This window comes from Heteronotia binoei, chromosome 17, assembly GCF_032191835.1.
Source record: "Heteronotia binoei isolate CCM8104 ecotype False Entrance Well chromosome 17, APGP_CSIRO_Hbin_v1, whole genome shotgun sequence".
Taxonomy (NCBI): Eukaryota; Metazoa; Chordata; class Lepidosauria; order Squamata; family Gekkonidae; genus Heteronotia; species Heteronotia binoei.
In genome coordinates, this window is record NC_083239.1 from 24223268 (window position 1) to 24243611 (window position 20344).

General features: G+C 45.2%; 1 protein-coding gene across 1 annotated transcript in view; it reads right to left on the reverse strand.

Moving 5' to 3' along the window:
- INPP5B (inositol polyphosphate-5-phosphatase B) overlaps window positions 1-14868 on the reverse strand; it is a 32900-nt gene extending 18032 nt beyond the window's left edge. Inside the window, exons 1-11 of the mRNA XM_060258266.1 lie at window positions 14770-14868; window positions 13841-13938; window positions 13507-13536; window positions 11734-11847; window positions 11091-11173; window positions 10695-10831; window positions 10149-10250; window positions 9124-9238; window positions 8207-8323; window positions 6839-7026; window positions 5663-5774 (exon numbers count right to left, since the gene is read on the reverse strand). Coding sequence (XP_060114249.1) covers window positions 5663-5774; window positions 6839-7026; window positions 8207-8323; window positions 9124-9238; window positions 10149-10250; window positions 10695-10831; window positions 11091-11173; window positions 11734-11847; window positions 13507-13536; window positions 13841-13938; window positions 14770-14816 — 1143 coding nt within the window. The 5' untranslated portion in view covers window positions 14817-14868. The remainder of the gene's footprint in view (window positions 1-5662; window positions 5775-6838; window positions 7027-8206; window positions 8324-9123; window positions 9239-10148; window positions 10251-10694; window positions 10832-11090; window positions 11174-11733; window positions 11848-13506; window positions 13537-13840; window positions 13939-14769) is intronic.
- Window positions 14869-20344: the final 5476 nt, after the last annotated feature.

A 20344-nucleotide genomic window follows, 5' to 3' on the forward strand; every position in this document is an offset into this window, starting at 1 on the left:
GGTATTTTCTTGGTTAAAACAATTTTTTTAATTTGGTAACATATGGTAACAAATTATATTTCATGCATCATTAATAACTTCTTTTATCTATCCCGCCCTGAGCCACTTGTGGGAAGGGCGAGATATAAATCTCGAATAAATAAATAAATATTACTTTCTACCCACCCCTCCCCCCGTTACTTGACCCCCGCCCGTGTTATTTACTTAAAGTTCTAATGTTTAAAGGTACCCTTAACTAATAAAACCAAAAATTAATATTATTCTTCCTTCTAATACTTAATATTATCAAAAACTGTCCAATGTCCTTTTATTTTCCACTCTTTTTCTACATATCTTCTGAACTTTTTCCACTCCATCTTAAAAACTTCTAAATCATAGTCTCTTAAAATTCTGGTTAATTTGTCCATTTCACTCCATGTCATAACTTTTACAATCCAATCCCATTTCTCTGGTATTTTTTCTTGCTTCCACAACTGCACATATAATGTCCTAGCAGCTGAAAGCAAGTACCAAATTATAGCTCTATCTTCTTTTGGAAATTTTTCCATTTGTAATCCCAACAGAAAAGTCTCTGCAACTTTCTTAAATTTATATCCCAATATCCTAGAAATTTCTTGTTGAATCATCTGCCAATACTTTTTTGCTCTTTCACAAGTCCACCACATATGGTAGAAAGAACCTTCATGTTTTTTACATTTCCATCATCTGTCTGGCATCTTATTATTCATCTTTGCCAATTTCTTAGGAGTCATATACCATCTATACATCATTTTAAAACTGTTCTCTTTAATACTATGACACGTCGAAAGCTTCATAGAGTTCTTCCACAAATATTCCCAAGTTTCCATCTGTATTTCTTTATTTACATTAATTGTCCACTTAATCATTTGAGATTTCACTACTTCATCTTCCGTAGACCATTTTAAAAGTAATTGATATAATTTTGAAATTAATTTTTCATTGTCTCCAAGCAGAACTTTTTCCATTTCTGTTTGCTCTTTTCTTATTCCTTCAGTTTTAATGTCATTCTCCACCAAGCTCTTTATTTGTTGCATTTGAAACCAATCACATTTATTATTCAGCTCTTCAGCAGTTTTTAATTCTATTTTGCCACTTTGTATTTTTAATAGTTGATTATATGACAACCACTTTTCTTCACCCGTCTCAGCTGTTATTTTTATCACTTCGGCTGGCACTATCCATAACGGTTTTCTCTCATCTCCATATTTCTTATATTTCACCCATGTATTTAGCAAGCTGTTTCTTATATAATGGTGAGAGAAAAAGCCGTCTATCTTTTTCCCCCCATAATACATATAAGCGTGCCACCCAAATTTATTTCCATGACCTTCCAACGCTAAGAGTTTTTTGTTTAACAACATTATCAATTCTTTTATCCATACTAAGCAAACTGCGTCATGATATAATTTTAAGTCTGGCAATTGAAATCCGCCTCTCTTTTGCATCTGTTAAAATTTTCATTTTAATTCTTGGTTTCTTCCCCGCCCACACAAACTCTGAAATTTTTCTTTGCCATCTATTAAATTGTTTACTGTCTTTCACAATTGGAATAGTTTGAAACAAATACAATATTCTTGGTAGAATATTCATTTTAATTGCGGCTATTCTACCCAACAGTGACAAATTAAGTTTATTCCACTTTAACATATCTTCATCCATTTTACACCATAGCTTCTCATAATTATTTTTGAACAAATCAATATTCTTCATTGTTATCTCCACACCCAAATACTGTACCTTGGAGGTAACTTCACAGCCCGTTAGTCTCTGCAATTCTTGTTGCTTATTTATTTGCATATTTTTACATAGAAGTTTTGATTTTTCTTTATTAATACAAAGTCCCGCCAACTCCCCATATTCTTGTATTTTGGCTAACAACAAAGGTGTGACTTGTATGGGATTTTCATTTATAAACATTATATCATCTGCAAATGCTCTGTATTTGTAAGTAAATCCTTTTACTTTAAATCCTTCTATTTCTTTATCTTCTTGAATTTGCATCAGTAATAGTGGGGAAAGTGGAGAACCTTATCTTGTACCTTTACTAATTATCATGTCTTCTGTAAGATCAGCATTTATACATAGCCTTGCACATTGTTCAGTATATATTGCTTTTATCATTCTTATAAAGCTTTCTCCCAGCTCCATTTTCTCCATTACTGCAAACATAAAATCTCAATTTAAATTGTCAAATGCTTTCTTTGCGTCCACAAAGAATAATGCTACTTCCTTTTCTGGATGTCTTTCATAACATTCTATGATATTTACAACAGTTCTGATATTGTCTTTTATTTGCCTTTTGGGAAGAAACCCCGCTTGATCTTCCTTTATAAAATTTATCAAATATTGTTTAAACCGTTCTGCCAAGATTCTTGTATATATTTTATAGTCATTATTTAATAATGAAATTGGTCTATAATTTTTTACGTTCGTAACCTCTCTATCTTCCTTTGGAATCAACAAAAAAACAGCTTCCTTCCATGTATTTGGTATTTTCCCTTTTGTTCTTATCATATTCATCAATTTCCAAAGTTTCGGGATTAACTCCTCTTTGAAGGTTTTAAAAAATTTAGCTGTATATCCATCTGGCCCAGGTGCTTTTCCATTTTCCATTGCATTAATTGCTGCTTCAATTTCTATTTTTTCAATTGGATCGTTCAAAACTTTTCGCATATTTTCTGCTAAGGGTGCTATTTTTATCTTTTGTAAGTACTCATTCATCTTTCCTTTCCTTATTTTAACACCTTTAAATAACTTGGCATAATACTTAAAGAATTCTCTTTTTATTCCTTCTTGATCTACCACCTCTCTTCCATCCACCACAATTTTATTAATAATTTTACTTTCTCTCTTTTTCTTCAGTTGCCAGGCCAAATATTTTCCGGGTGTGTTTGCTCCCTCGAAAGATTTCTGCTGCAATCCAGTTCTTTATGTAACAAATGTCTCATTTGTGTTTGTAATATTGTAATCTCTCTTATAATTTTCTTTTTCCCTGGCCTTTTTTTCAGTTCCCCTTCTTTTTTCTTTATTTCATTTTGAATGTCCAACATCTGTTTTTCTTTTGCCCTCTTATTCAATGTAATCAATATTCCTCTAATTACTGCTTTATAAGCCTCCCAGACCATCTGAAATTCTATATCCTCTTTATCGTTTGTTTGGAAGAAAGCTTTAGTTTCATTTTCTAGAGATGTCACTATTTCTTTATTCTGTAGTAAATCTTCATTCAATCTCCATCTTCTCAACTTCTTAGACAATTTTGTAATCCACATTATTGGGTTATGGTCAGCCCCAATTTTAGGTAAAATCTCTATTTTCTTTGTTATAAGGCCTAAGTCTTTAGTGCCCCACAACATGTCAATTCTGGAAAAAGTTTTATGTCTTGCTGAAAAAAAGATATAGTCCGGCACTTCAGGATTAAATTTCCTCCATATGTCCTCCAAATTTTCTTGTCTGACCAATTTCGGCTCCAATTCTTGTTTAATATAAAAAATCACTCCCCTTTTCTTCTGTTCAGCCAATGAATAAAATTCTAGTCCCAGTTGTTTATTCCATAAAATTTTTTAATTATTTTGTTTGATATGCACTTTTTGTAAACAAACTATATTACAATTTTGCTTTTTAATCCAATGAAACGTTGCCTTTCTTTTTTTGTGCTGAATTTAGTTCATTTATATTCCAAGATAATAATTTGTAATCCATCATGGTGCAAATTCTTTATGTTCTTCATAAAACCTACGCATTTCCTGTGTGCTTGTAATTGTAATCCTTTTTCCTTGCAGCTCAAAGCTCAGACCTTCAGGCATTATCCATCTATACCTCATTTCATTGTCACGTCGTTTTTCTGTCAATTTTTTGTATGCTTTTCTGTCATTTATCACTTGTCTTGGCAATTCTTTCATGATTCTTATTCTGCTGCCTCCCACTATCAATGTCTTTTCAAAATTTTTATTCAACCATTTTTTTTGTCATATATCTTATAACCACATCTCTTGGTAGATTATTTTTCTTGGCATATAGTGAGTTCACTCTATGCATATAGTCAAACATGCTTCTAGTTCCTTCAGGATCTTCCTCCAAAAATTCTGCAATTATTCTTATTATATATCCTTTCAAATCAGTCTCTTCATCCTCAGGTACTCCTCTCAGACGTATCTGGGTTTCCATCAATTTGTAATAATGAATTGCCACCTTTTTTTGCATTTTTAGCAAGGTGGAATCATGTACTTTCACTCTCTCTTCCACCTCTTGCACTTTCTTTGATGTTACCACAGTCTCATTTCTGAGATCTTCTATATCTTTCCTTAGCTCTTTAATGTCTTTTCTAATTTCTTTTTTAGAAGCAGTTATCATGTCTCTCACCCCTTTCATCATCCTGGCTTCCATTGCTTCTAATTGCTCTTGCATTTTCTCCATTGAGGCAGTCCTTGCACAGGTTAACTTATGCTCTGACATTTTAAAAAACACCGAAAATTTTGACCTCTCCAAATTAAATTTAAACTATCAGGTTTGATAGAGTAAGGCTTGCCCTTTTCAATAAGCCTAATTTCGCCATCCTCAGAGCCACTGGGCTCAGATATTAATTTTTAAAGTTTTTATTTCTTCCAAAATGGCAGTCACGACTTTCTGCTTCCCTTTAAAAAAAAATTTCCTTTAAAAGGCTTCTAAAATAATTATCAGAGATAATGTCCAATAGTATTTACCTTATAATTGTCCCTCTGTCAGCTTCACCAATTTTTAATGTCCCGAACACTTAAAAAACTTTGTTTAAATTTTGACCTCCTAGCAATGGCCGTCGATGTTTTTCTGTGATATTATAGTCCTACAGTAGGCTAGCTGCTTCAATGATTTCCCTTTTCCATCCGACACTTCCTGCTTTTCTTGCCACCAAATCCCGTTTTCACTGGTAAAAAGATCTCGCGAAGTTTGACGTATTTCCTGTGTTGACTGCGAGAGCTGCAAATCTGTGACGATGGGGCTTTTTCACCAAAACCGCAAGTAGACAAAACAATAAATTCCTTTCCACTTTTTAGCACTGTCCTTTAAATTTACAAAATTCAAATTTTAGCCCTTCTCCCCTTCTTCTTCCAAGCTTTCTGAATCTCTATTTCCCACCTTCTGATTTTATTTTGTTTAACTTTAAATAGTCCCGGAATGAAGATAGTCATCAGTACCTTTTTCTGCAGTTATCCAGATCCCACACCGGTCTTGTATAGCTTTAGATGTTTAGCAGTCTCAAAGAAGGTTAGGATCCTGTCGCGCTTATGTCAAATAAATGACTCTGGAAACTTCTGCAGATGATGAATATGCAACTCGTCTCCGGAGACCCCTCAAAGGAGCTCCCCCCCCCCCCCGGGACTCCCTTTTAGCCAAGGTAAATCTCTTCAGAGTTTCCTGTGCATATCTTGGACTGATCTCTGACTGAGAAGAGTAGGCAGTAGGCATTAAATTGCCCTCCACTATCCTGAACAGAAGCCTCAGCCTGCTCCCCTTTTGAGAAGCTATTCAGCTCGGCATTTTCCAACCCTGGAAGTCTCTCCAGGTATTTTCTAGCCCAGACCTGGCAGCCCTACCAAGAAGCCTCCTATGCCCTGCACCCTCAAAGAAAGCACAGCTGCCTGCCGCAGAAAAACTCTGGGGGTACCTGGTCCTGCTGATGAAGGATTTGGAAGTCCTGAGCCTGGATCAGCTTCTTCACCTGCACCATGTCCTGCTCCTCCAGTCGGTAGTTCAGGTCTCCCAACCAAAAGACAACACTGCAAAAAAGAAGGGTGCTGCAGACAAGCAATGCATCTGGCAGAATGGCAAGGAACACACTGAACAACTAAAGCAGGTTGCTGGGGAAGAGAGGAGGCAAAGCAGAGGAAGGGATCCCCCCATGTAGGCCTTAAGGCCTTGTTCCTTCAACTGTTGTTTCTGCCTGTGGCTGTAAGTGGGAAAGGCAACTTGGGCCAAACTAGGCTTTATACTGCAGATGAATCCAACAGTCTCTTAATGGCTTTTTAAAAAACTGAAAACCAACTGCAGGAGGCTGTAGTCTTGAGCAGAGGTGCAGTTTTACCTTCCTGCTTCAGGCAGTTTTACTGCTAAAATGTCTTATCTCCAAGTTGCTTTTTGCTGATAGGGAGATTGCCATGCAAATTGCCATGGAGGTGGGAAAGTGGGTGGGGGGGCATTTTGAGCAGAAAACAGCTGGAGGAAGACAGTGCAGCACCTACATCCCCTATTATGCCTCCATTTCTTGGGGAGCAGAAAGCAGGGGTTTCCCTGCTAAAAGCCACTGAGTGGTGGGGAGCAGACAACAGAGGTTTAAATGGCTTGTAGCCCTTTAAACTCCTGCTTTCTGCTCCCTGCTGTTCAGCTTTTTTTGTGAAGAGCAGAAAGCAGGCAGTTAAATGGCTTGGAACCATTTAAACCCCAGCTTTCTGCTCTTCACAAACTGCCATAAACTGCCTTAAAATTCATAGAAGTTTGTGGCAGCTCAATTTTGGCACAAACTGGCCAAAATTCATCATGAATGTTTATTTGTGAGCTAGTTTGTGCCCATTCCTAATGAAGTGCTTCCTTTGTACTGGCCCTGTTTAGCTTCCAAGATCTAATGAGATCAGGGTAGAGCCTACCACCTTCCTCCCAAGGCAGCATCTAGTGTGTTTTATGTAAGTATAAGGAAGCAGGAGGAGAAAGAGTTATGAGAGACATCATTTAAAAGGAAGGGATGGCTGTTTGCTCCCGCATTCACAAACACCCCTTTCAATTGTCTCCTTGCAAGCAACAACACAGCATCCTCAAGCAGTCTCCCTCCTTGCCTTTGCCAACCTACTCATGTCCATTTATGGCAAGCAGTGGGCGTCCGGGCTCCAGCTGGTGGAACTGCAGGCGGGCACAGATGTCTTGGATTTCCTGATTCCGTCGCTCGTACTCCTCAGGGTGGGCTGCCAGGTGAGCATTGAGCACGCAGACGGTGGTGTTGTGGAACTGGAACCTGATGGCAACCCCGCCCTTGTTGCCCTGAGCAGCAGCATCAGAAGTGGGGGAGAGTGAAGGACAGAGAGAAAGAGGAAGTGAAAGAAGGCCAAATGCTTTCCCACTGCACACCACCATGTGGGAAGACAGACTTGGGTGGCTACCAAATGGGTATTTTTTCCTCTGCCTTTGTTTCCACCCTGGAGTCCTGTTTTTGGAAGCACCCGCAAGCACCATCCTGCAATTCTCAATTTTCCATGGTTTTCCCATCTTTGGTACACCCTCTCTCAAACTTGGTTTACTAACCACCTTGTCTAAAAGTATGAAGTCCAGGCTCACTGGCATATTGCCTTAATGGGAAGGTGGTGCTAAGCTCCTACCTGCATCAGTACCATTTTCCATACCATGCCACCAGTGGTGGTGGAAAGTGCCATCAAGTCACAGCTGACTTATGGAGACCCAGAGGTGCTTTGCCATTGCCAGCTTCTGCATAGCAACCCTGAATTTCCCTGGTGGCCTCCCATCCAAGTATTAGCCATGGCCACCCCTGCTTAGAGTTTACAAGATCTGCTAAGATCAAGCTTTCTTGGGCCATCTAGGTAGGTCAGGGCACATCAAAACACAGACAGTAATTGGCATAGCACCATATCACTACAGCAATGACTGATATTTTTTTTAAATCTTCAAAAAGCTCTCCGGTGGGGTTGTGAGAAAAAAAAAAAACTGCAAGAGAAATGGTGGCCAAAGGAGGAGATAATGTGCAGAAAACTCCTCGGTGGTTACTCCATTGCCAGTATGAATGGCTCTGTAATTTGCAATGGCAATGAACACAGATCAGAGAATCTTTGCCACGTGGTTGTTGCCCTAATGAAAAGTCTAGGATTTCCAAGTGCCTCTGTAGTATGTAGGAAGGTGAACAGAGAAGCCTAGCAGAGGCCAAAGAAGGCCCAGTGTGCCTTCCACACACCATTTGGCACCCATCCCCTGTAAGATTCAACTAGATCCCAGCCACTGTTGTCCAGTGACAAATGGCCCATAACGCACATGCAGAGGTTATTCCACCCTACCAAGGAATGAAGCCATCCATCCACATGCCTGCATCTTACATGCCCTACTTTGAGACAGGGTCCACACACAGCATTGCAAGCAAAGCTGTCTTGCGCAGCAAATGTTTGAGACCCTGCCGCCTCCAGTCCCTGCACACGCACTGCCTGGCAGCCCTCACCATTCTGCCCATGATGCCTGTGCCGACCGTCTCGGCCTCCACCTCGGAGATGTTCATGGCCAGCTCAGTCCTCACGTACAGCAGCAACAGGATCCCAACCAGCCGGATAAGCTTCACCTGTTAACATGGAATGGAGCAAGGAAGGTTTGTGCTTGCTGTACCCACTCAAGGAGGAGGGTGCCAAGGGAGATCCAGAGTTCCCATCCAGATCCAGTTCCCCTCCAAATCCTTGACAAGAGCCAGTTCATAGACACTCTACTACAAGCCCATAGGCTTCTTTGCCAAGCAGAGGCATGCCTAGGAAAATGCCGTTTGCTACTTTGGGGTCAGGCAGCAACTTTTCCCCAGGCCAATTTGGTCAGGGATCCTGCAGGGTTTTTTTTGTTTTTGCCATCTTTGGGGCATGGAGCAGGGGTCAGTGGAGGTGTATGGGGGGAGGTATTTGTGAATTTCCTGAATTGTGCAGGGGGTTGGACTAGATGACCCTGGAAGTCCCATTCCAACTCTAAGGAGGGAGCAGCCTCATGTGCCCCTCTCTGCAAGCTTGGAATGGGGGATAGGAAAGAAAATGCTGGCACAGCAGAAAGCTGTCATTCCACTTTTTCTAACCCGCTTTTGTAGACCTCAAATGGGAAGCTGACTGCTCATGCCCTTGACACTCCCCTTGCCCCTGCTTTGGTCAAAAATATCAACTTTCTCTTGTATTCTTTGTGCAACAAAATGAGCGGATCATAGGTAGGGCTTTTCTTTTCTTTTTTTTAGCAGGAATGCAGTTCCAGCTGGCTTGGAGTGAGGGGGTGTGCCCTAATATGCAAATGAGTTCCTGCTGGGCTTTTTCTATCAAAAAAGCTCTGGTCATAGGACACCAAAAAGAAACAAGGTAATCCTGCCCACCCAGCAGCCCAATCCCAATTTACCTTGGCATACTTGGCTCCTGGGTGAAGGCTCTCGGTGACGGCCTTGAACCATTCCTCTTCCTTGGGTGTGTCATTGAAGAAAAAGGCCTCTTTGCTCAGGTCAAGCTCTTGGAAGCTGCATCCAGGAGAGGAAGCGGTCAGTGAGAAGCCTTAGCACATGCATCCCACCCACCCCCATATCACTTTCTCAGTAGGAAATAAACCGAACAGTTGTCTGCCTACTGAATTATAAAAGGGGGCTGGGAAGGTGACATAATCTAGTCATATAGCCTTATCTTGTCAAATCTTGGAAGCTAAACAGGGTCAGTACTCAGATATGTGATTTCAAAAGAAGACTGCAGAGGAAGGCAATGGCAAACAACCTCTGCTTATCACTTGCCCTGAAAACCCCTTGCTTGGGTTGCCGTAAGTCAGCAGCACTTATGTATACAATGCAGATTGGTTGATTAGAATTTAAGTGACTGAAGTGAAAGCCACACTTCTGCACTGGGGGTGCATGTACATGGGCCATGATGGACGTTGACCAGAGCTGAGGTCCCTCCCCCCGCCCCATTCTGTTTTCTGGTTCTGCCACAGCCCACCAAACTCTTTCCCCATCATATCCTGGGGCTTTGCATTGGACTGGAAAGCAAGCCTTGGAAGCAATGGAAACAATCTTGTTGGAAAGGTAGCCAGAGAGATGGTATTATGACGCTCCCTTCCAAATGCAAAATTCCTCCACTGCATCCCAGGGACTTGCAACTGAGCCCTCCCAGAATGCAATTCAGAAACGGAGTGTGTCAAAACCTGACTTCCCTCTGAAGTCTTTCCCCACATTGCAGGGGACCCCTCCCTCTACTGGGAAGGAGCAGGAAGCTTTGGTGATGGGGTGGACTCCCAGTTTGGGCCACACCTTGCATACCCCAGCTCTGCACAATACAACACGCAAGCGCTGCCATAGAGAGCACCCACTCTGGATTTGAGGTCTCCCAATTCCTCTAAAGAGTGTCTAAAAGCAAACGGCTAGATAGGGAAGGCTTACGTACCCCACACAGTAAACATCGGGAGGCTCCCCCTCTTGGCTTAGCCAGGGCTGCAGGCTCTCTCGGGGTGACTGACCATTCACATTATACGTCCCGACAAAGAACCTGCAGAGAAACAGAAGAGCTGCCTGAACCCACAAGCAGCAGCAGAGTTCTGTCCACGCTCAGTGGCAATACTTCCTCTAAGCTGTGGAGTCTTGTGAGCAAAAATTCTACTTTGTGAGCTACTGGCATTAAGGTTGCGAGCTACTGCATAAATCTGCTTGCTCTGGGGCCATTTTTCCTGAGCTAAGACAAAAATGTGTGAGTTGGATGCTAAAAAACTGTGAGCTAGTTCACACTAACTCAGCTTTGAGGGAACACTGCCCACTGGCAACCTCTGCTGTCTCCACACCAGTCTCTGCTATGCCTCAGCAGCTTAACGGCCACTTGCTATTGCAGAGGAGGCAGGGGGAGAGGGGGGAACATCATTCTCCTTCAAACACCCTTCATCTCTTTATGCATAAAGGAAGCCAACTCCCTCCCACCAGCCCTCCAGATTTCCATTACCTGAAGCTCTGGAGGTGTGTGTATGAAGCTTCCTTCTGCTTGAGCCAAGACTGGATGAGGGTGTCTCTTGGCCTGCACAGCCGAGTGGACAGGCCCTGTGTCTGCTCAGATGCTGGCGCACTGGATGAATGGACCATCTCACTGGCAAGGCAGGGGGACAGAGAGGAGAGGATTCAGATGCTTAAACAAAGAGCTGGGACCAACAAGCCAGGTCCGCTCTGCGTCCCACAGTTTGGTTCAGCCCAGAGACAACCACGTTTTCTCTTCTCTTGCACACAGCCAGGCTGTCCCTGAAAGTGCTGTCTCCTAGCCCCGGAAGGATGGAAGTAGGCTGTGGTGGGCAGTCTTCAATGACAAACAGCACTCTCCGTATACACAGAGAAACAATGGCACTGCCTTCTGGTGCCTGTACCTGGGGGCAACCTTGACATCATCACTGGTGCTCCATTCTGGGTCCGCTGCTGTTGCATCTTTGTTCCCTGCAACTAAAAAAAAAAAGTAAAAGTAAAATCCCTCAGTGGCCTTTTTTGTGGTGTGCAGCTGTTTGCCAGCAGAGCCTGCTAAGGGCTTTTCCCCAGGGAAGGCTGTTTGGTCTGCTCCCCTCCCAAAAGGCCTGTATTCTGCAGGGAATCAGCTCTCCAGGAAGGAGAAAGGAGAAAGAGGCATGCAGCTGGACAAAGAACTCCCCCTCAACAGACTAGAAGCTGCAAGCCCCATCCAGGCTGTTTGCAAAACCCCTTTAGTAAGAAAGGAAGGGTTGGGTGGCACCCATCTTCTGCTGAGAGCTCCTTGTGTGGCCCTGGACAAGCTGTTAGCCCAGGACTTTTGTTCCAGAACTGGTTTTGGTTGCAGCCTTGAACTGTGCAGAGTATGCAATGTTTTTCTGCACGGACTTAATGTCTTTACTACTGAGCCACTCATCCATGTTTCGACATTGGTCAGTAGCGTTTTCAGACAAGCTTGATCCCCAGAACCTCTCTTTAAAGGTCAGGAGGGGAAAATGGGCTCAACACCTGCCAGAAGTAGTGAGGCATGATACCTGGACTGCAGCGCTTCCTGACCTCCTTCAGGAACATCTGGGTGTGCGAGCCGAAAGGCAGCTGCATCAGCAAGTTGGCACTGCCTGAGGTGATCCGGACTGTAACATCAGAACCTGAACATTAAGGACAGAAGAGAGAGCAGCAGGCACATTATTATGGTTTGCACTTGGCAAATGCTTGTATAGCTGGGCACCACAGCTGTAGCTGCCCCCTGCAGACTGAAGGGACCCTCACCAAACACAACTGCAGACCCAAAACTAAACAGCTGGGACAAGGCTGAATGAAGGCCCTTAAGCTTGTCACAAGCAGGACCCATGTAGCACCTTCAGCTACGAATCTGCAGCTGCAGGCTGGCCTGAATTACTCATACTGTACAACATGGGTTTCTTTTTGTACAAAATGTGTATATTCTTTTCTTTATTTACTTCATTTATATCCCACTTTTCTCTCCAGTAAAGACCCAAAGCAGCTTACATCATTATCTTCTCCATTTTATCCTTGCAGCAACCTTGAGAGGTAGATTAAGCTAAGAGTATGTGACTGGTCCAAGGTCACCCAGCAAAACTTCCGTAAGTGGGAATTCAAGACTGGTTCTCCCAGATCCCAATCCTACACTCTAATCCTGGGTCCCCAAGCTTATTTTTGTATGTGTGTGCATGAGCACCTGGAAGTCATGGCGACCTCTGGTGACTGACCCCTCCTGGGGACCTGAAGAGGTGGCTGAATAAAGCCTGCCCCTGTCCTCCCAATTCCTGGTATTCCAAGGAGGTCTCCCATCCAAGTACTTCCCAGAGTCAACCCTGCTTAGCTTCTGAGATCTGACGAGATCAGGTTTGCCTGGGTTATGCAGGTCAAGGTGGTCCCCAACCTTTTTTGAGACCTGCAGGCAAATTCTGGCACAGTGTGGTGGGCAGCTTACCTTCAGTCACACAGTGAAGATCCCAGTGCTGGAGTAGCAGTTGCTGCCCAAGCAACATTTTTTTAAAATCTGCACAGCCAATCAAACTCCAGTGTAGGGTTGCCAATTCCCAGTTGGGGGGGAAGAGGATTCCCTTGTTTGGAGGCCCTTCCCCTGCTTCAGGGTTATCAGAAAGTGGAGGTGGAAGGAAATCTGCTGGGCATTCCATTATGCCCTATGGAGACCAGTCCCATAGGGAATAATGGAGAATTGATCCGTGGGTATCTGGTGCTTGGAGGGGGGCTGTTTTTTGAGGTAGATGAACCAAATTTTCAGCATAGAATCTGATGCCTCTCCTCAAAAAACTTCCCAGTTTTCAAAAAGATTGGACCAGGGAGTCCAATTCTGTGAGTCCCAAAAGAAGGTGCCCCATTCTCTATTATTTCCAATGAAGGAAAAGCATTTAAAATGAGCATGGTCCTTTTAAATGCTTTTCCTTCATTGGAAATAATAGAGAATGTGATGGGATGGCCAGAACTTCCTTCAGAGTTCAATCATGCTTGTCACAGCCTTGTCAGACCTGGTAACCCTATTCCAATGGCCAGTCAGAAGTCTTCCTTGACAAAAGCCCCAACCACTTTCTAAGAACACTTGGTATGCACCAGGAAAGATGTTGGCAGGCACCATAGCACCAAGGCCACCACCTTGGAGACTCTTGCTCTAACCATTACATCACATTGGCCTCAGTGGAGAATGTGTGTAGTCATACAATTCTTGCGACCTAACCTGCCACGGAAGTAGAGTGAAAGATTCTGGGGGCAGTAATGACAGCATTACCCTTCTTAGGAACGACAGCAGTAACTGAGCCACTCACCTGGAATCTGCAGGTCATTCTCCTGGGTGACTGTCAAAAAATAAGGAGAAAAGCAGTTACTGGTGGAGGAGCTACAGGAGAGTTGCCCTGAGCAATCGTTGCCTTGGTGAGAAGGCTGCCCCCAAAACCAAAAGAATGGGTGATACCTGCAGTGCTACCTGCTGCCTGTCAGCCATTATTTGGCATGGATTCCTCTCCCCAGCAGGGCTGCATCTCACTTCAAAAGTTCAAAAAGGCAAAAGGGAAGCAGAAGAAGCTCCTCCCAGATATCCCCTGAGATATATGGCAGCCACAGGGGAAGAGGTAAACACTAGAGGAGCAGAACAGCCTCTACCTTCTTCCACTGAAAATCCCTCCTGGATGAGGAGAACCCTGTCCAGGCCAACGTCCTCAGCTGTGATGGCCATCCTCCGGTGAGTGTAGAGGCATATCCTGCAGGCACAGAGGAGGAAGGAGAACCCAACCAACTCTCAGTCTCAGCAGCCCCCACCATCATGTACACCAGGGCCCTGCAACCAGGGCTTTTTTTGCAGCAGGAACTCCTTTGCATATTAGGCCACACACCCCTGATGTAGCCAATCCTCCAAGAGCTTACAGGGCTCTTAGTACAGTGCCTACTGTAAGCTCCAGGAGGACTGGCTGCATCAGGGGTGTGTGCCCTAATATGCAAAGGAGTTTCTGCTACAAAAAAAGCCCTGCCCGCATCCTTTTTGAGCCTGCAGCCACATCTGGAATTCTGACATGGCATGGTGGGCGAAGCAACAAATCACACATCCCAGCAGTGCTTAGAATACCAACTATGTCTGCAGCACATCACTGTGCTGTATAAATCCAAACCAAGAAGACATCCATAGGTCAAAAAATATCAGAGTGGGTGGGGTCATAGCTGCATCAGCATGTGCTGGTTGGAATTGTTTCTGCCTGTCTGTCACAAGGGCATTGCCAGCACGCCATGACATGAGTAGTGGGTTGCAGAGGACTCTGGTGCAATTGCTATGCCTCGCTCTGCATCTGGGATTAGGTGATCTTTCACACCATATTTCTCCACTACCAAGTGAGGGTAGCATGATGCTGAGCTAGCACTGGAAGCCTTAGGATGGGACTTGACCAGCATGCACTCCTCAGCTGCAAAATGATGCATGTATGACAAGAAAGATACTGGCACAGGAAATAATCTCCTCTTCCTGCAGTCCCCCATGTGGTTCTTGACTTCATGTGACACCAAGCAGCACCAAGCCCTAAGGTAACATCTAGGCAACGCACATGGACTTTCCGTGGCTCTCAACCAGGCTCAACAGTCGGCTCTCCATGCCCTCCTCGGCAGCCAGGATTCCCTGCACCGTGTGCAACTGACAGTCAAGGAAGACTCAATAAAACTGCTGATTCCACACACACACACCCAGGGCTGGAACTGACATCTCCCAAAAGGTCCCAGGAACATGCACCTGCACACACATATGTTAGCTCTTGCACTCTCTTCATAGTAAATGGCCAGCTCTTCTCCACTTCACTCCATGCCTGCATGAGGGAACAGCCCATCAAAACCAAGTGCCCTTCTGGCATTCACATTCTCTCCTTTCTTGAAGGATATGGCCAGGCAAGTCTCCCCAGCAGACAGCGTCTCCTGGATGGCAAAAGACTGGTCCATCCTGTGGGTTAGGAAGGAAATAGAGAGGAATCAGAACCCAGACACGAGTCTTATTCTTAACTGGGCATGAGGGACACCAAAGTCACCCAACTTTTTATAGACCTTTGTCTGGACTGTGGGGCAGAGTGGAGCTGCCATCATTGTGATTTATGGAAACCATGACTGTTAGTTTTTCCTTATGATAATAATGCATCTATTCAGGTGCCTAAGACTAGGGAGCCAGAAGCCACCATCAGCAGCCAAGGAAACTGGAGAGGAGGCTCACAGGACCAAAGATGTGGCTGGTGAGCCTCATGCTGAGTAACAGATACCCAGGGCCAATTCCAGGTTTTGAGGGGCACCGGGTAGAGAGTGCTTGGGGACTCCTCCTGTGCTCATCACCAGGACCCCTGCTCTCACCTCCCTTCCCACCTCCACTCCTTTGCCCCCTGACTCTGCATGATTCCCCTGCCTACTCATGATCCTTCCCACCACCCACACTCCCAGCCACCTGCATGCATACCCTTTCCTCAGTGATGCTGGGCAGTGTGTGTGGCTGCTGTGACCATAAGGAGCACCCATATACTCGTCGCTGGTGGTGCTTGGCAATCCAGGCAACTATGAGCACAGGAGGTGGAATGTTTGCGAGTCTGTGTGTGAGGGAAGGGTGTGCAATGCAGGCTGGGGGTCAGTCTTTGTGGGCCCTGGCAGATGACCCATCTCCAGATATGCTGATACCTGAGTATACTTATTAAGGCTTGGAGAGGAGGACACCAATCAAGGGAGAAACCCTTAGTTTCTCAAGGGCCTCAGTACAAGTAGAGTCAAGCAGCTGATACGGCCAGGCAGCCAATGGCCAGAGCAACTGAGGCTGGTTTACTGCAATCCCCAGAAGATGATTCTTCCCTCTCAGGTCTTGGGCAAAGGGAACAGGGTGACTTGTCCTTGTTTACAGAAGCCCCTGCTATTGGAAGCAATCACATCCCAGCAACAATGGACAAAGGCAAAGCAAACCCAGTTACTAGCCCTGCTCCAAGAGACAGTGTCACGAGGCACAGTATCAAGGGCTCATTCCCCTATATGCTATTGTGTATCAGCAATGCCTTCCTTCCTGCCATTTACACTGGTCAAACCAAGCTGTCTCTATGCAGGAAAACAAAGGGATGCAAGTCAGACATTTTAAAAAGGAAACTCAGAGACCAGGAAGAAAACTTTCCAACCTCCTTGTCTTTCACTAATAAGCATTCAGGGTGTCAGACTTCATCGAAGGGAGACTTTGACATGAAGCTGGAATTTGTATGTGACCTATCAAGATGGGGCTCAATAAAGACTGGGGAGGCCACCTCTCTAAAAGTGCCACTGGACTTTTGTCTTATTTACGTAGCTCACTATAGAAAATCACTGTCGCATGTTAAGGAATACTGTCCACTTGCGGGCAAACTTGATTGGCAATTGGGCATGGTCCATATTCACTCTACAACTGGCCAGCGTCTTTCTGTCTGTACAGAAAGTTTTAAGGTTGCCACCTCTGGGTTGGAAAATTCCTGGAGCTTTGTGCATGGGGCCAGGGGATGGCAGGATTTGGGGATGGAGGGGCCTCAGCACATAGTGCCATACAGTCCGCTCTCCAAAGCAGCCATTTGCTCCAGGAAAACTGTTCTCTGTTGGCTGGAGATCAGTTGTAGTTTTGGGAGATCTGGAGGTTAGTGTGGGTACATGTATATTAGCAGTCCCCAAGGCTTTTTTTGTAACAGGAATCCTTTGCATATTAGACCACACACAACCTGATGTAGCCAACCCTCCAAGAGCTTACAGTAAGCCCTGTAAGAAGAGCCCTATAAACTTTTGGAGGATTTGCTACATCAGGAGTGTGTGGCCTAATATGCAAAGGAGTTCCTGCTACAAAAAAAGCACTGGCGGTCCCCAACCTTTTTGAGCCTGATGACCTCTTTGGAATTCTGACAGAGGCCGCAGCAACAAAATGGCTGCTGCAGGAGGTGGAGCCAGCCACAAAAAATACTGCCATAGCTTCTTTCGTCACAAAGATCCTTGTGCTGCAGTGGCAGCTTTGGCCAAATGAACATTTTAAAAATCTGCACAGTAGGCTTGCCAGTCTCCAGGTGGTGGCTGGAGATAGCCTAGAATTCCAGCTGGCCTCCAGGTAAAAGATACAAATATACTGTGATGTAGATGCTAATGCTACACTAACTGGTAGTACCGTCTACTTTAGAAGGTAGACTGTATGGCATTATGGACCACTGAGATCTCTCCCCTCCCCAGGCTCTGCCCCCCAAATCTCCCAAACTAGTAACTAATCAATCAATCAATCAATCAAATCTCTAATGGCCAATCAGAAGTCTAGCTGAGCAAATACCCCCAACTTGGTCCCACCCACTTTCTAAAAACACTGGGGAAAACCAGGAAAGGTGTCAAAACACAACCATGGTACACATGGGGACCCCTGATACATACAGTTCGCACCATACACATATATCCTTCATGCATTTACTGGAGTGGCCTCTGGAGCTTGAATGCTCCTCCTGTCACATTAATCGTTGGTCTTTGAGGTAGTACAGGACTCTTTTATTGTTCCAGTCTGTCAGGAAATGGAGGAAAGCTGTCTGAATTCCCAAGAGAAAGGATATGGACCTCAGCCTGGTGGTGAAGTACCACCTGCTGGAAGGGAGCTATGGTACAGGAGGGACTCAGTTTACAAGACCTGAACAAGTCTGTCATGGACAGGACGTTTTGGAGGTCACCCTAGGTTAGAAGTGATTGACAGACAGCGCACACACTTGGAAGCGCCCATCCAGTGTGGCCATTCTAGTAAGCGGCTGCTTTGTGACAGGAGGCCCCACCCTGCTGAAGAACTGGGAGGGATGACTTTTTAAAAGTCGACCGGTTTACTATCAGCAACCATCTGCACATCCAAAACTAATGCTCGGTATCTTCAGCTTTGCTTGCTTTCTCAACGCAGATGGGGCGGGGGTCCTTTCGGGTCGGTCCTTTTTTCTTATGACGCTAAAGCCCAATGCCCGGCTCTGGTGGGCAGGGAAAGGGCCTTGCCTGTTCCCCTCCCCGCGGACAGCGACATCTCTCCTTCTCCCCACCCAGCTGTCTCCTCGGCAGGCACAGAAAGCTCCACAGCGCCCCCGCCTCCGACTCCCAGCTGCTGAACTCGCCCCCCCCTCCGCAATAGCCCGGAGGCTTCGGGATTGCAGCAAGAGACTCCCCCTCCTCCCCGCAAGCAGGCGCTGCCCCGCCCAGTCGAGCTGTGCCGGGTTACCTGCCGCCCCCTCGCAGGCAGCCGCCCGCTGCTTCAGTCGGATGCCGCGCGCCACATCGGCGGCCCAGCAGCAGCCCCTCCTGCCTGCCTGGAGGCAGTGGCCTTGCCGTAACCCTTGAGCAGCCGGCGCAAATAGCGGGCCCAGCTTGGCTTTGGGCTGGCCAAGGCCCGAAGTCGGTAGGGCAGCAGCAGAGGACCTCAGCAGAGGAGTTTGGGTCTGAGGAGTAGCTGGGCTGTGGAAATGAGCTCGTTTCCTCTTTGCCTCTCCCGTTATTTGCCCTTAATCTTTGCAAATTTACCTTTCTGTAAAGTTATTTCACTGCTGGTCAATGGTGGAACCGGAATTAATCTTTAAAATCCCCTTTGCAGACAAAATATTCGACACGAGATCTTCCTCTGTCTCCATCCGGTTGACTCTAATTAAACCTTTATTGACATCGTTTCCTCTTTGCAATGGTAGCCGTTTAGAATGATGATGGAATTTGGAAACGTCCCTATGGCAGGATGTTTCAAAAGGACAATGCCAGTAAGGTTGCCAACTCTGGGTGGGGAAATTCCTGGAGATTTGGGGGTGAAGTGTGGGGAAACTAGAGCAGAGAGATCTTGGGTGGATTTAATGGCATAAAGCAGTCATTTTCTCCAGGGGAACTGAAGCTTAATCTGGAGAGCAGTTGTACCGTAATTCTGGAAGATCTCCAGGCCCCACTTGGAAGCTGGCTAGTGTGACCAGGAAACAGCATTACCAATCCAGCCATTTCTGTATCTGTGCTTTTCCAGTCTATAGACCAGGTAAGGGGTGCTGCTCTATATTCAAAGTCAGAAATATTGCCCCAAACCAGTCGGAAAAAAGATGGAAGGACAACACAGAGAACAGCGGATAAGTTTAGCAGCAACAGTCAGATTCACTCATGAATCAGTGACTGTTCACGCAGGAGTAGGCCCTGTGTAAGATGCTTGGAGTTCGTCCCCTGCCTCCTCATTTGCATTTTCCCTTTGAGCCATGCTGTACTGTTGCATCTAGGGAGACCATGAGTCCTCTTCAGAAAGCACTCAAATAAAAACAGGCAGCCACAGTGGACAAAAATAGACCAAAGGGCACCACCAATTTGGCAGTGGGATCCTTAGAGATATGTGCCACTCCTTGCCCAGTCCTCTCAGATCCACCTTTTGAGGCTCCTAGCCTTAAAATACAAATAATGATCCATGAAACAAACCAAAACACCATATGAAATTTTATTTATTTATTTAAGCTGAGATCATATGTCACAGTTTGGTCCAACAGGGATGCGCATTACATGTCATGAAAATTATCAAGTACCCAGAGGTTTAAATTAGAGCTCCCTCCCCTTTGAACTTGAAGCCCAAGCCTGACCCCCCCCCTCCCCTTTTCTGCTTGACCCTGTTCTTCACTCCCAGACAAAAGGCTGCAGTTCCAAACTAAACAGCATGCAAACAGCCATTCTTACATTATGGCCAGCCTTGGAAAGTGGCTGATCTTACTTGTGCCCAGGGATTTTTTTTTTTTTTTTTGGTAGAAAAAGCCCAGCAGGGACTCGTTTGTAGATTAGGCCACACCCCCTGACACCAAGCCAGCCGGAACTGCGTTCCTGCTCAAAGAAAGCCCTGCATTTTGTTTGCAAATGCAGTGAAGGAGCAAGAAGAGGAAATCTGGAACATTGTCCTGCATTAAAAGAAGTTGGTGTGTCACTCTCACAGACCATCACAGGAACTTCACAGTGAACACGATTTCAGGTGGGCAGCTGGGTTAGTCTGCAGTGGAAAATCAGAGTTTGAGTTCAGTAGCATCTTCCAGGGTATACGTTTTTGAGAGGCAAAGCTCTCTTTGCAAGATGCATATCTGATGAAGGGAGCTTTGACTCCCAAAAGCTTTTGCTCTGGAAATTTTGTTTGTCTTTAAGGTGCTA